The sequence below is a fragment of the Manis pentadactyla genome, chromosome 4 (genome assembly GCF_030020395.1).
Source record: "Manis pentadactyla isolate mManPen7 chromosome 4, mManPen7.hap1, whole genome shotgun sequence".
NCBI lineage: Eukaryota > Metazoa > Chordata > Mammalia > Pholidota > Manidae > Manis > Manis pentadactyla.
In genome coordinates this window covers 153,237,737-153,254,548 of record NC_080022.1, presented here as the reverse complement: position 1 = coordinate 153,254,548, position 16,812 = coordinate 153,237,737, and the positions used below count along the sequence as shown (strand labels likewise).

General features: G+C 38.1%; 1 protein-coding gene across 18 annotated transcripts in view; it reads right to left on the bottom strand.

The window, feature by feature from the left end:
* SYNRG (synergin gamma) overlaps positions 1-15,213 on the bottom strand; it is a 114,364-nt gene extending 99,151 nt beyond the window's left edge. For 8 of the 18 annotated variants that reach the window (XM_036911036.2, XM_036911038.2, XM_036911040.2 and 5 more), the window contains exons 1-2: positions 15,038-15,176; positions 1,372-1,412 (exon numbers count right to left, since the gene is read on the bottom strand). In XM_036911036.2, the coding sequence (XP_036766931.2) occupies positions 1,372-1,412; positions 15,038-15,102 (106 nt within the window). In that variant the 5' untranslated portion in view covers positions 15,103-15,176. Of the gene's footprint in view, positions 1-1,371; positions 1,413-15,037 lie in introns of all 18 variants that reach the window. The other 10 variants (XM_036911042.2, XM_057501246.1, XM_036911037.2 and 7 more) reach the window with 4 other exon arrangements.
* Positions 15,214-16,812: the final 1,599 nt, after the last annotated feature.

Sequence of the window (16,812 nt, the reverse complement as noted above, 5' to 3'; positions counted from 1 at the left end):
CATCAGTTTCTTTCATATATTTTCAGAAATAATCCTGTATATTTAAAGCCTTCAAATGATCAAAAAGTCCACTCTAACATAATCTGTAAAAAGAAAATACCTCAAAAACAAGTCCAAATTCCAGAAGAAAAAAATATCAGGCAAGCTTTTGGGCTCTCTTCTTGTTCTATCCTTTTGCCCCATATGTAGATTTTTACTTGAAAGTTTATAAAAATGAAAAATACTGAGCATGATAATGAACACATGACTGTGTAATGCCTTCCTAAAGAACAAAAGATCTCAAACCATTTGATCCAAATCGTGGATACATCTAATTACAGATAGCTTAAATAATGTATAAAAGTAAACACAATGAAAAGAAATACAACTGTCCCTTGGAAAAATTTATCTGACACTCAACGTCCACCACTGATTATAAATGGAGACAAAGTCACTATGAGCCACTGACCATCTGCTACTGAGCCGCTCTATCATTCATCTCTATTAGTGACCTAGGAATCTGTTTCTCTAGCAAGTCTACCATAACCAATCAACAATGACTTTGCAAGAAGGGCCACTTTTTCAGGAGCAGCTTGGCATAAAGAGAGATGGGGTACACTGGAGTGGGAGAAATGAGAAGAGGAGACATATTCTACCATCAGTGTTATATCCCAGTGACACAGTAGCTTGAGTCAAAATTGTATCCCTTCATTGCTATTTCTGTGAAGACAAAGCTAGAATTGATATTGGTGAGCCCTTGTCTGAAACTGAGAGAGAAGGGATACATGTATTTATTGAAGAAATTGCTAGGAATAAACAGACTTAAGATAGTTCAAACTCAATCAAAATATGTGAACATTCATGTTCATGATTATAACAAGATCAAATTCATATGAGAAAACATGGTATAAAATAAAGAGATTCATATAGTCATTCAACAAATATTTATAAAGACCCTATTATTTTCTATCAGCATGCTGGGAGCTAGAGATACTGATGAGCTTGATGCAAACATGTCCCTGTCCTATGGAGCTAACAGTCTAGGAGAAGACACAGAAGAAAGATGTCACTCAGGGAATTACTGGTCATTTCATTTTTGTCACCTGTTCTTTAATTTCTTTAATACTCTTGTCCTGAAAGTCTCTTTCATCTCTGAGGTAAATTAACAATCTGTTAATATAATGTTTAAGTAAGTTTGGGAGAAATGATGAATGATCTTTATTATTCCCCAAATTACACAATTTCTGAGAAATTTTAAGAGTAGCTGTCATACAGGTTCAAGACTATAACTGTACTCCATATGGCAGCAATAGAACTTTTTACCCCCTTTATTCCTAAGTTCAGAAACATAATAGTAAAAAATAGAAGTTCAAAACTTAAGCTTCCACATACCTTGAGGGGGTCTTATTCCACCTGCTACAGGAAACATGAAGCTGAAAACAGAACAAAAATACATCAGGATTGGGGAGAGGATTAAAGATGGCGGCATGAGAGGTGAGACAGAGGCTTCCTTCTAAAACCATATATAATACAAAAATATAATTAATACAACTAATCCTGAAAGAGCAACAGGGAAGAGGAATGTGCCAAACTGCACACACCTGGAGAAGAGAATAAACCTCACGGAACAGGGTAACGTACCAAAGCTATGGCCCAGCGGGACCCAGGCCCTTCCCCCACCCCAGCTCACTGGCAGGAGGAAGAGAAACAGAGTGGGGAGGGAACAGAGACCTGGGACTGCTGAATACCAAACTCTGGAGATCTGCTCTGGGAGCACAAACCTACATTTCATGGTGCTTTCATGGTACTCTCGTGATTAGGGGGTTAGAAAGCTAAGACAGGCAGAATACCTGGAGAGACTGAGATTCCAGCCAACTGTGGAAAGCAGGGATCCATATCCAGCTGCACTGGGACAAAAGAAGGGTGGGCAGTCTGAGAGACTTCCTAACAGCAAGAGGGCTGCTAAAGGGGCAAGGATTGCACAGAGCTCACTGCTCAGGAGAAAGGACAGGTAGACAAAATCGTCTGGGTGCACTCTGCCCAGCAGGTTGGGAACTTTCACGATCTTCAGGTGCTCCAGCTCCCTGGCTGGCTACACAGCAACAAGGACCCCCTCTGTGATACGCAGCCTACTGTGCTTTTCTCCCAGCCAGACAGCACCTGGCTCGCAAACAGGCAAACCCTACCATGGCGTTAGGCCAGCCAGAGGGAAGCCCCATCTACAGCAACTACAAACGCAAAGCATAGAGGCTTATACCTGTGTGCTTGGCCCGCTGGTTCTGGCAGTGGAGACAGGCATAGCAGCCAGGAAGCAGGAAACAGCTCTTTCCTCCCCCCAGGCACCAATATTGATCCCCTGAAACCCCCAACATTGCTTCGGGGGCAGAGCAGCTCCAGAGAGTAGAGCTTCTGGGCACTAGAGGGTGCCATATACAAATATGAAATGCCAAAGGAACCTGGTTCAAAGTAAAATTATGAATACAACACGTGAGAAAGACTGAAATGAAATCAACCTCATGAATTTTCCTGAAAGGGATTTTAAAATAAAAATCATTAATATGCTCATGGAGGTACAGAAAAATATTCAAGAACTCAGGAATGAATTCTGGTCAGAGATCCAACCATTATGAAACACAGCATCAGAAATGAAACATACAATGGAAAGTTTTTTTTTTTTTTTTACATTGCAAAAATGTATAAAATATTTATTTTCAATATCCTTCTAATAAGGTGTATTTGTTTTAGAACTTTAATTCCATTATTTCTTCATCAGTATGTAAAATAACATTGTAAGTTAACCAGATAAAGTTTAAGTTTATATATCTCAATACATATGTTCATATTTAATGTAGGAACAATATTTAAATAATCAGTTAAACTTTGTTACCAATTTGTTTACCACCAATACACTAAAATTTTTACGTAGTGTAAGAATAACTTCTGTTTAACTTAAGCTAGTAGTATAAGTGATTTTAAATTATGAAATTTAACTATTTTGTAAAATATTTCATGTTTGCTATTTTGTAAAATATTTCATGTTTTTTTTTTTTTAATAATTATTTTTTATTGAAGGGTAGTTGACGCACAGTATTACATTACATTAGTTTCAAGTGTACAACACAGTGGTAGAACATTTATATACATAATTCTAGGTTCCAGCTATCACCCTACCAAGCTGTTACAATATCTTGACTATATTCCTTATGCTATACATTACATCCCGGTTACTTATTTATTTTACCATTGGAAGTCTGTCCTTTTTTTTTTTTTTTTTTTTTTTTTGTGAGAGCATCTCTCATATTTATTGATCAAATGGTTGTTAACGACAATAAAATTCTGTATAGGGGAGTCAATGCTCAATGCACAATCATTAATCCACCCCAAGCCTAATTTTCGTCAGTCTCCAATCTTCTGAGGCATAACAAACAAGTTCTTACATGTAGAACAAATTCTTACATAATGAATAAGTTACATAGTGAACAGTACAAGGGCAGTCATCACAGAAACTTTCGGTTTTGCTCATGCATTATGAACTCTAAACAGTCAGTTCAAATATGAATACTCATTTGGTTTTTATACTTGATTTATATGTGGATACCACATTTCTCTCTTTATTATTATTATTTTTAATAAAATGCTGAAGTGGTAGGTAGATACAAGATAAAGGTAGAAAACATAGTTTAGTGTTGTAAGAGAGCAAATGTAGATGATCAGGTGTGTGCCTGTAGACTATGTGTTAATCCAAGCTAGACAAGGGCAATAAAACATCCATGGATGCAGAAGATTTCTCTCAGAACAGGGGGGGTGAGGTTCTAAGCCTCACCTCTGTTGATCCCCAATTTCTCACCTGATGGCCCCCCTGCGACTGTGCCTGTCTTAGGTTGTTCCTCCCTTGAGGAATCTTACCCGTCTCTGGCTAACCAGTCATCTTCCGGGGCCATACAGGGAAATGTGAAGTTGGTAAGTGAGAGGGAAGCCTTATTGTTTGAAAAGGTTAGCTTTTTACTTCTTTGCATATTTATGCCCTGTGGCTTCTATGCCCAGCATTTGTCTTGAGGTATCTTTACCACTTGGAAGAATTATGATACTCGGTAAATTTGATATGAGGCACGAATTCTATTTAAGGGTTGTAATTAGGAAGGAAGAAGAAAAGCTATAGAAGTAGCAGGCGGAAGAAAACATGGGAAGATTGATTATTTCTTTGACATATCTTCTTGTAGAGTAACTTCAGCATGTATAGGTTTTAAGCTACTACTTAAATTGCGCACACACATTAACATAATAGGAGTATAGTTACATAACCAAAGCATATCTGTAATTAGCAGCCATCTCCAGTGAAACCAAGAAAACCAGTTAGGCACCTTAGGCATTTGTGAAAACTTATGATATGGTGGATATTGTCCAACTGAACTTGAACAATGGAAAGTTTTAAAAGCAGATTAGATATGGTGAAGACGATAAGTGAAATAGAAATTAGAGAAGAAGAATACAAAGAAGCTGAGGCACAGAGAGAAAAAAGGATCTCTAAGAATGAAAGAATATTGAGAGAACTGTGTGATCAATCCAAATGGAACAATATTCGCATTATAGGGGTACCAGAAGAAGAAGAAGAGAGAAAAAGGGATAGAAAGTGTCTTTGAGGAGGTAATTGCTGAAAACTTCCCCAATCTGGGGAAGGAGATAGCCTCTCAGGCCATGGAGATCCACAGATCTCCCAACACAAGTAACCCAAGGAAGAGAACACCAAGACATAAAGTAATTAAAATTGCAAAGATCAAGGATAAGGACAGACTATTAAAAGCAGCCAGAGAGAGAAATAAGATCACATATAAAGGAAAGCCCATCAGGCTATCATCAGACTTCTCAGCAGAAACCTTACAGGCCAGAAGGGAGTGGCATGATGTACTTAATGCAATGAAGCAGAAGGGCCTCAAATGAAGAATACTTTATCAGGCAAGATTATCATTTTAATTTGAAGGAGGGATTAAACAATTTCCAGATAAGCAAAAGCTGAGAGAACTTACTCCACACAAACGGTCTCTGCAGGGTATTTTGGAGGGACTGCTATAGATGGAAGTGTTCCTAAGGTTTAATAGCTGTCACCAGAGGTAATAAAACCACAGTAAAGAAAGTAGAACAGTTAATTACTAAGCAAATGCAAAATTAAATCAACTATCCCCAAAGTCAATCAAGGAATAGACAAAGAGTACAGAATATGATACCTAATATATAAAGAATGGAGGAGGAAGAAAAAGGAGGAGAAAAAAAGAACCTTTAGATTGTGTTTGTAATAGCATATTAGGTGAGTTAAGTTAGACTCTTGGATAGTAAGGAAGTTATCCTTGAACCTTTGGTAACCAAGAATCTAAAGCCTGCAATGGCAATAAGTACACACCTATTGATAATCACCCTAAATGTAAATGGTCTGAATGCACCAATCAAAAGACACAGAGTGATTGAATGGATAAAAAAACAAGACCCATCTATATGCTGCCTACAAGACACTCACTTTAAACCCAAAGACATGCACAGACTAAAAGTGAAGGGATGGTAAAATATATTTCATGCAACTAATAGGGAGAAAAAAGCAGGAGTTGCAGTACTTGTATCAGACAAAATAGACTTCAAAACAAAGAAACTCACAAGAGACAAAGAAGGACATTACATAATGATAAAGGGGTCAATCCAACAAGAAGATATAACCATTATAAATAACTATGCACCCAACAAAGTAGCACCTACATATCTGAAACAAATACTAACAGAATTAAAAGGGGAAATAGAATGCAATGCATTCTATCCAAAAGCAGCAGAATACACATTCTCCTCAAGTGAACATGGAACATTTTCAAGAATAGATCATATACTAGGTCACAAAAAGAGCCTCAGTAAATTAAAAAAGACTGAAATTGTACCAACCAGTTCCTCAGACCACAAAGGTATTAAACTAGAAATAAATTACACAAAGAAAATGAAAAATCCCACAAACACATGGGAGCTTCACAACATACTCCTTAAATAACCAATGGATCAATGACCAAATAAAAACAGAGATCAAGCAATAAATGGAGACAAATGACAACAATAATTCAACACCACAACATCTGTGGGACACAGCGAAGGCCATGCTAAAAGGAAAGTACATTGCAATACAGGCCTACCTCAGGAAAGAAGAACAATCCCATATGAACACTCTAAACTCACAAAAAACGAAACCAGAAAAGGAACAAATGAGGCCCAAAGTCAGTAGAAGGAGGGACATAATAAAGATTAGACCAGAAATAAATAAAATTGAGAAGAATGAAACAATAGAAAGAATCAATGAAAGCAAGAGCTGGTTCTTCGAGAAAATAAACAAAATAGATAACCCCCTAGCCAGACTTATCAAGAAAAAAAGAGAGTCTACACACATAAACAGAATCAGAAATGAGAAAGGAAAAACAACTATTTACACCACAGAAATACAAAGAATTATTAGAGAATACAATGAAAACCTATATGCTAACAAGCTGGGAAACCTAGGAGAAATGGACAACTTCCTAGAAAAATACAACCTTCCAAGGCTGACCCAGAAAAAAACAGAAAATCTGAACAGACCAATTACCAGCAACGAAATTGAGCTGGTAATCAAAAAACTACCTAAGAATAAAACTCCTGGACCAGATGGCTTCGCTGCTGAATTTTATGAAACATTTAGTGAACACCTAATACCCATCCTCCTTAAAGTTTTCCAAAAAGTAGAAGAGGAGGGAATACTTCCAAACTCATTCTATGAGGCCAGCATCATTCTAATGCCAAAACCAGGCAAAGACACCACAAAAAAAGAAAATTACAGACCAATATCCCTGATGAACATAGATGCAAAAATACTCAACAAAATATTAGCAAACCAAATTCAAAAATACATCAAAAAGATCATCCAACATGATCAAGTAGAATTTATTCCAGGGATGCAAGGATGGTACAACATTCAAAAATCCATCAACATCATCCACCAAATCAACAAAATGAAGGACAAAAACCACACAGTCATCTCCATAGATGCTGAAAAAGTATTTGACAAAATTCAACATCCATTCATGATAAAAATTCTCAACAAAATGGGTATAGAGGGCAAGTACCTCAACACAATAAAGGCCATATATGACAAACCCACAGCCAACATCATACTTAACAGTAAGAAGCTGAAAGCTTTTCCTTTAAGATCGGGAACAAGACAAGGATGCCCATTCTCCCCATTTATATTCAACATAGTACTGGAGGTCCTAGCCACAGCAATCAGACAACACAAAGGACTAAAAGGCATCCATATTGGCAAGGAAGAAGTTAAACTTTCCCTGTTTGCAGATGACATGATATTGTACATAAAAAACCCTAAAGAATCCACTCCAAAACTACTAGATCTAATATCTGAATTCAGCAAAGTTTCAGGATACAAAATGAATATGCAGACGTCTGTGGCATTGGTATATACTAACAATGAACTAGCAGAAAGAGAAATCAGAAAAACAATTCCATTCACAGTTGCATCAGAAAGAATAAAATACCTAGGAATAAACCTAACCAAGGAAGTGAAAGACCTATACTCTGAAAACTACAAAACACTCATGAGAGAAATTAAAGAAGATACCCATAAATGGAAGCGCATCGCATGCTCATGACAGGAAGAATTAATATTGTCAAAATCGCCATCCTGCCTAAAGCAATCTACAAATTCAATGCAATCGCTATCAAAATACCAATAGCATTCCTCAATGAATTAGTACAAATAGTTCTAAAATTCAGATGGAACCACAAAAGACCCCGAATAGCCAAAGCAATCCTGAGAAAGAAGAATAAAGCAGGGGAGATCTTGCTTCGCAACTTCAAGCTCTACTACAAATCCACAGTAATCAAGACAATTTGGTACTGGCACAAGAACAGACCCACAGACCAATGGAACAGGATAGCGAGTCCAGATATTAACCCAAACATATATGGTCAATTAATGTATGATAAAGGAGCCATGTACATATGATGGGGAAATGATAGTCTCTTCAACAGCTGGTGTTGGCAAAACTGGACAGCTACATGCAAGAGAATGAAACTGGATTATTGTTTAACCCCATACACAAAAGTAAACTCAAAATGGATCAAAGACCAGAATGTAAGTCATGAAACCATAAAACTCTTAGAAGACAACATAAGCAAAAATCTCCTGAATATAAGCATGAGCAACGTCTTCCTGAACACATCTCCTCGAACAAGGGAAACAAAAGCAAAAATGAACACATGGGACTACATCAAACTAAAAATTTTCTGTATGGTAAAGGACACCATCAACAGAACAAAAAGGCATCCTACAGTATGGGAGAATATATTTGTAAATGACATATCTGACAAGGGGTTAACATCCAAAATATATAAAGAACTCACACGCCTCAACAACCTAAAGCAAGTAACCCAATTAACAAATGGGCAGAGGATATGAACAGACAATTCTCCAAAGAAATTCAGATGGCCAACAGACATATGAAAAGATGCTCCACATCACTAATCATCAGGGAAATGCAAATAAAAACCATAATGAGATATCACCTCACACAAGTAAGGATGGCTAGCATCAAAAAGACTAAGAACAACAAATGCTGGTGAGGATGTGGACAAAGGGGAACCCTCCCACACTGCTGGTGGGAATGTAGCTAGTTCAACCACTGTGGAAAGCAATATGGAGGTTCCTCAAAAAACTAAAAATAGAAATACCATTTCACCCATAAACCCACTCCTTAGAATTTACCCAAAGAATACAACTTCTTAGATTCAAAAAGACATATGCAACCCTATGTTTATCGCCGCACTATTTACAATAGCCAAGATATGGAAGCAACATAAGTGTCCATCAGTAGATGAATGGATAAAGAAGATGTGGTACATACACACAATAGAATACTATTCAGCCATAAGAAACAGATCCTACCATTTGCAACAACATGGATGGAGCTGGAAGATATTATGCTCAGTGAAAGTAGCCAGGCAGAGAAAGACAAATGCCAAATGATTTCCGTCATTTGTAGAGTATAACAACGAAGCAAAACTGAAGGAACAAAATAGCAGCAGACTCACAGACTCCAAAGGGACTAGTGGTTACCATTTTGTTTATCCATTCATCTGCGGAGGGGTGTGGGAGGGCGGGTGGGTAGGGAGGGAGAAGGGGATTGAGGGGTATTATGTTTAGTACACATGGTGTGGGGGGTCATAGGGAAAACTGTGGCATAGAGACGGCAAATAGTGAATCTGTGGCACCTTACTACACTGATGGACAGTCATTGCATTGGTGTATGGGTGGGGACTTGATAATATGGGTAAATGTAGTAACCACATTGTTTTCTCAGGTGAAACCTTCATAAGAGTGTATATCAATAATACCTTAATAAAAATTTTTAAAAAAATCAGGATCTTCATATGTATAAAGATTTCAGATAAAACATAATTTTTTTAATGTAAGTGAAAGAACTGTATATAGGGCCCTGATGTTTTTTTCTACAGTACAATACTGAATTACCCAGTATCAATACAGATTGAATATCCATAGGATGCATGATAGGATTTTATTTTAGGGGGAAAATTTTTAAAAGAAGAACTTGAAAACAGTCTGGTTCTGTCACTGATTTCCCTGGATTCCAATTTCCCCAGCCATGAAACAAGAGGGTTGGATTAGTTTCAATTCAGTGAACATTTACTGAACACACATAAAAGGACTGAATTAGCTCAAGGTCTTGCTGAAGACACTGATGCAGGCAAGTAACTTGAACATAGCATAGAATGTGCTGTGGGAGGTCCACAATATTAACAGAAATGAGAAGATTAATCTGATAGGTTATATTTTGGGAATTTTTATGGAGGTATCTTTTGAGCTGAATCTTAGAGAGAGGCACACTATATGGCATGAGCAAAAACTGAGGCTGGAGTTGTAGGTGTGTTCAGAGAAAATGGTTTAAGGTTGACTACAGGCATATCTTGTTTTACTGTGCTTCACTTTATTGCACTTTGTGAATACTGCAGTTTTTATAAATTGAAGATCTGTGGTAACTCTTTGTTGAGCAGTCTATGGATGCCATTTTTCCAACAGCATTTGCTCACTTCAAGTCTCTCTGTCACATTTTGGTAATTCTTGCAATATTTCCAACTTTTCACTATCATTTTTGTTAAGGTGATCTGTGATCAGTGAATAGAACTCACTGAAAGCTCAGATGATAGTTAGCATCTTTTAGCAATAAGATATTTTTTATTAAGGTATGTACATTGTTTTTTTTAGATGTTACCCTCTTGTACAGTTAATAGATTATAGTGTGAGGTAAACATAACTTTCATATGCACTGGGAAACCAAAGATCTCATTTGACTCACTTTGGTAGGATAATTATTTTTTGCAGTGGCCTGAAACCAAACCCAAAATGTCTCTAAGGTCGGCCTATATAAGATATAGGATTAGAAATGTAAGCAGATTGCAAAGGACCCTTAAAATGTTTAAATTTTGAATATTATGTTAAGTTGTCAGATTTTTTTTTTTACCTGTGTAAAATATACACAAAATTTTACCATTTTAATCCTTTTTAACTGTACAGTTAAATGACAGTAAGTACATTCACAATGCTCCATAACCATCACAATCACATCCAGAAATTTTTCATAATCCAAAACAGAAACTCTGTACCCATCAAATGATAACCCCCCATTATTCCTTCCCCCGAAGCCCTGGTAGCCACTAGTCTACTTTTTGTCTATTCTAGCTACCGCATAATAAGTAGAATCATTCAATACTTGTCCTTTTTGTATCTGGCTTGTTTTGCAAAGCATAACGTTTCCAAGGTTCATCCATGTGGTACTATGCATCAGAATTTCATTTCTTTTTATGGTTGAATAATATCCTGTTGTCTGTACATACATTTTGTTTATCCATACATCTGCTGATGGACACTTGGGTTGTTATCACCTTTTCATTGTCATGAATAACACTGCTATAAACATTGGTATACCAGTATATGTTTGAGTCCCTCTTTCAGTTCTTTTGGGTATATTCTTAGAAGTGGAATTGCTGGATCATATAGTAATTCTATATTTACTTTTTTGAAAAACCACTAAATTGTTTTCCACAGCAGCTGCACCATTTTACATTTCCACCAGCAATGTACAGGGTTCCAGTTTCTCCACATCCTCACCAACACTTATTATTTTCTGTTTTTTTTAAAAATAAGTTACCCTAAGAGGTGCGAAGTGTTATCTCATTGTAATGAGAATATGCACTTCCCTGGTGTCGGAGGTTTTAAGTAGAACAGTTAAATTATCAGAAATGTACAGTACTGTAGGTTTTTCTGGTAACAGGGTATGGCAGAGAAGATGTGAAGTAAAAAGGACTAACTAAGAAACTATCATAATAATCTTAATAAGAGACGAAAAAGGTCATAACCAGAGTAGTGGGAATGGAAACGAAGAGGTGAATGAAAGCTACTTGGCAACTGCTAGAATGGGAAAGAGTAGTGAAAAAGCAGGAGGAGCTTAAGATGATGCTGAGATTTTGAGCCAGAGCAACTAAAAAAGGGTGATGGTATTTATTGAAAACAGGAACCCAATATGAATAGGTTTGGGGAGAAAGGTGGTGGAAGTGTGTCCATGAGGAACAATCTAGTAAGCAATTAGAAAAGTAACTCAATCTCAGTAAGAGTTTAGATCTAGCTAGACTCTTAAGTAAAGGTTTAAAAAAAAATTAAGCTCTGGCTGTGGCTAAAATAGCCAAGGGAACATGCATGTATAGTGTGAGAAGACAACAAAGGACAACCTTGGAGAATTCTTCCAATGAAAACTGAATGATCACTAATAATTAAAGAGCTGATTATGCTGGTATGTAAAGTCCAGATTTTGCAAAATCAGTCTTAAAATTTACAATTATCAATATGACTTAGAGGTTAAGTAAAAACTGGAAACGCAAGTTATATTTTCTTTTTTCCAGCTCTTCCATAAAGTAACTGTGAAGCTCTATGCAATCCCCTTCACCACCCTGTCCATCTCCCCTCTAACAAATGAAAACACAGAGCTGCAGGTTTGCCAGGGTCCCAACTAAGACTATCAAATAGGCAAGAATAAATGTACAGATGTACAAAAGTTACTTTAAAAACATAAACTAAATTAAGAACATGACTGACAAACATGATTTACTCCATAATTACTTAGCAACCGAAACTACTTGGTGACTATGCATTAGTACGATTCTCTAAAATGTTTAGACAATTAATATCAACATGCTTAACAACTGGTTTGTCGAACAGCTCAGCAAGACATTGATAAGACAGCACAAATTTGGCAAAAAACTGTGCAGCAAGATGAGCAACAATTTGATTTCAAAGATATACTGTTTATTACTGTTGTCCCATTATAAAAGCAGAACTGTGATCTCTACTTGTCACATGCCTATCTCATTCACCCTGCCTGTGAGTTACCTCTGCTACTAACCTAGATCAGCCTTCACTTCTCAAGCAGGGACTCCAATAAAACTTCCTAACGGATCTCCCCACTCTAGATTCTGACTTCTAATGCAGCTCATATAGATCAGGCGGGTGCATCTCCCTAAAGGACCATTTGATAAGACCACCCCTGGAGTTAAAACTATGTAATGGTTCCCCATTAAGTTGAATCTTACTTTGTATTCAAGGCCCTCTCCAGTTTCAGCAAAACTTTTTAGTTTTATCTCACAAACTCTTCTCTTCCACTCAGTGCTACAATCCATCTGACCTACCCACTGTTCCCTAGTGTTCAGTACACCTTCCCATCTCTATGACACTTTCTTGACCCCTTCCTCTTCGTCCAAATGAGGCCCAGCTGAAATACCTCTTCTTTGCTTTCAATGTACCTTAACTCCACAAATATGTGTTTTCTGTGTGTTAGAATGTGCTAGAAGCAATGGAAAATGAAAAGATGAGGAAGCCTTTTCAGAACTTAGAGCAGGAAAAAAATAAACAAGCTCACAAATGATAACATCCCAGAAGAATAGAGACTAATCAATATCTTTCAACTCTTTATCCTGCCATACTTGACTTTAAAAAATAATAAAATAAAAACTATACTGCTTATCTCCTGGGTAAATTTTGCCCTTTATACAACTCTACCATTTACACTAAAGTAGCCCATTCAGAATACCAAACAAAAGTAGGTTAATATTAATAAGGTTGGAAAACGGTATTATTTTTTGCTTAGTCTCTTAGAACAGGGGCAAGTATCTAAGAAATACAGTAAATTATGGTTCATGGATTTTCTCCATTAAAAGCTGAGAGAGGTTGCCTGGTTCTATTTTTTTCCTCTAAAATATATTTAGACTACCATTATTGTCAGATTCCTTATGACATAACCTCAGCTCTTACCACTGCTCTCTAAAAACTGTAATATTCTTTCTTTATTGAACTTCTCAGCCTCAAAGTTTCCAATATATGTAAAATTTACCCTATATTTTTAAGGTAAAGATCATTTAACCACTCTTCTCTCCCACATATCTTCTAGAGCTTTAGAATACAGATGTTACTACTGCCAAATTTTATAGATGAAAGCAACTTTAAGATCAATCATTCTAATTTCTATCACAATTCAGGCCCTATTTTTAAAATTTGTGCTCACGTACCCATGATGTCAAAATACTATAAACTAAGGGGATGACCCACTCAACTTTCTGCACCAGAGGTCCTCCTTGCCCCAAATAAACAACATGAAAACAAAAAACCTGTGCCTCGAATACCAAAATTTTTTAAGTTTGTATTTTCACATAACTTGATGCTGTGATTAATCATACTTGATCAGATTAATGCCACTCAAGAATATTGTAGAAACTATTATCACACGTAAAAAGGAAAGATATTATTACATATTTGCCTTCCCCAGCCAAAAACTGATTTGTATCACATATTCAAGGAAAAATTCTAATGAAACAGTGGCAATTAGAAAACAAAAGAAAAACAGTTTTAAATCTGCAGTGAAAGATGTGTAGAGAAAATGAACGCAAAGTGGGACTGCACACAGGTGGTTTATTGAACAGTGACTGCTTTTTTCCTAGCATACCTACAAGAGGTGATAAGTTTAAAGATCTTAGACTTTTTCAGTGTTAGTGACTCCAAAATTGAAACACTGCATATCAAAAAACTAACAAGTTTGTTTTCCAAAAATAATTTAGGATGCTAAGGATAAAAAGTTAATTTCACCTCCAAATGTGTAAGCAGTATGTGTTGGCTAACAAAATATAATCAGACTATGTCGTTACAGAAGTGGGGTGAAAACTTCAGGAATAAAATTATTTCCTTAAATGAACTTGTCAAGTTACAAATGTTCATCTCCTTTATTGTCTCGTGTATGAGAACACAAGGCAATTACTATCTGAAATACAGCAGAAAGCAGATTTGTTTAAGGGCTAAGTAAAAGCCTGGAAGCTTTGTTGTAATAACTACGTAACTGCCGCTTAACAGTGAACCATTTTTTAATACCGAGACAAGTCTTAAAGAGTTACGTCTACAAGAGTTCTACATACTAATTCAAAGGTCTTCAGATTTTCCTGTTTCTCGTGTTAAGGAAGCAAACAAAAAGGACAGGACACACACACATCTTGGAAACAGTTGTCCAGCTTTGTAACCATATTTTTCAGACCCTCCCCTACAACATTCCTTGTCAAGCCCGGAAAGCCCTGGCAGAGAAGTCTCTGGTCACTTCAGAGCCAGCCAGTGCCAGTAGAGAGGCGTCGGGGTTCCTTGTCTCCCCAGCCCAGTCAGCGGACCCTCCCCTTCGCGGCTCCCCGCGTGGCCCCAGCAGCCGGTGGCCCTGCGCTTGGAAGACAGGAGCCAGGCGCCCGGGCTCCTCCCACCCCCTCGGCCTAGGTCCGGGAAGACGACCCTTCTCCCGCAGGCCAGTTTCAAAGGAAAAGGGGTCGGAGCGAGGAAAAATAGCCAAAACCGCCAGAGCCCTGGCCGCTGCGGGGGCCAGCCCTGCGTCTGGGTGTGGGGGAGGCAGTGGGCGGCGAGGCAGGCCCCGGCCCAGCTCTTCATACCCACCTTCCTCCCCCGGCGGCCCCCGCGGCCCCGCCGCCGCCAGCTCCCGTTCCCGGCCGTAACGCCATCTTGCTCGGAGACTGCCACCGCCGCCGCCGCCTTACAAGCAGCTGTCAGATGAAGACAGCTACTTCCGGGGCAAATGCTAGGCCCCACCCTCCCCGCGGACTGGGGTATGAGGCGGGGCGGGCGCCCACGTGACCCCCGGCGCCCGGGTAGGAGCGGTGTTCTGGCCACGTGACCCGACCGGGTGCTGGGGCTCCACGCACAGTTCGATTCTGGGGCTGGTTGCGGGCTGGGGGTGGGGGTGGGGGTGGGGGTGGGGGTGGTCTCCAGTAGGTTAGGTGAATTAAATGCATTTTTCTTTTTCACTTCTGCCCCAGCGCTTTTACAGGGAAACAATTGGTAACTATTGTTTAACTGGGCACAAATCACTGGTTAGGAATTTTACTATTTTTTCAAAACTCGGTGTCCCTAAGTTAGTATTCGCATTTTACAGAAGAGAAAATAAAGGCTGAAATGTACTTTGCCCTGGTCATACAGCTGCAAAAGCAGCAGGAGCAGGATTCAAACCCAGGCATTTGACTTCACAAAATCTTTGCTCATTTCACTAGAGCCAGCTATTCAATTTTCATGTGTTCTTTTTCGTGACTGTCTAATTTCATTGTTCCCCTTCTTTAGATGAAACTGAGATGTATAGCACATAGTCACAGCTGACATTAAGGCATTCAGTATTAATCCATTGACATACCAAGTTGATACAGGTTTATGTAGCAACTTTATTTAAGGATGGGTGGTGTCACAGGAGAAAACACTAAAAAAAAAAAAAGTAAAATGAAAGGAGTATATCAAGGATCACAGAAGACATGATCTGTTTCTGCCTGAATACTTTGTTTCTCCTTTGCCTGCTAATTCCTACCTCTGGGAGACTTGGCTCAGGATGTCAGCCTTCCGTGACATCTCCAGTCCAGGTTAGATGCCCTCCTGCAACATTTCAGCATTGTGGCCTTATGTCTAACACAGCATTTGCCACAGTATTTGTTCCTTTACTTCAATCCCACCACTACACTGTAAGGGCAGGGGCTGTTATCAAGCCTTGTCTTCCTAACCAAGTATATTTGCTTAAAGGATATTTGTTGTGAATATTTGTTATGTTACACGTAGTGCCAAATACTTTCAATCTTGAGACCTAGTTGGTACTACTACCAATTTCACGCATGAAAAAACAAAGCTCTAAGAAATTAAAGACCTTGCTCAAAGTCATTCAGCAGGCAAACAGATGGCACCAGTACATCTACCTCCAGAATATATACTGAATCAAAGATGTTTGTAAGAACAGAATCCCCCATGCTTCTACTTTTTTTTGCACCTTGTAGCAATGAACAGTTTTTGTCGCATCTAAAATATTCAAGTTGGAGTCTACCTATCCTGAATCTAGAATAAAAGGCTGAGAATAAAGGAAACAAATGTTTAATTGAATTGCTGCTGAGAAAAAGCTACCTATATTGCAGTATTGTAGCAGTATTGATAATGACTGAAAGTCATGTCAGGAGCCATTCCAAGCGCCTTACATGTATGGGTCGATTTTTTATTCCACTGTACGAAACTAGCAACTGAGAAAAATCTGCTAATAGTAAATAGTCTCCATCACTGGATGATCATAATCCTTTACCTCTGGCAGAGACCTGCTTTACTAAATGGATGAAGGGCCATAAAGCCTCAGGAAAGATAAGCTGTGAGACAATGGAGCAGAGGTGTATCAAGTAACAGGAACATTC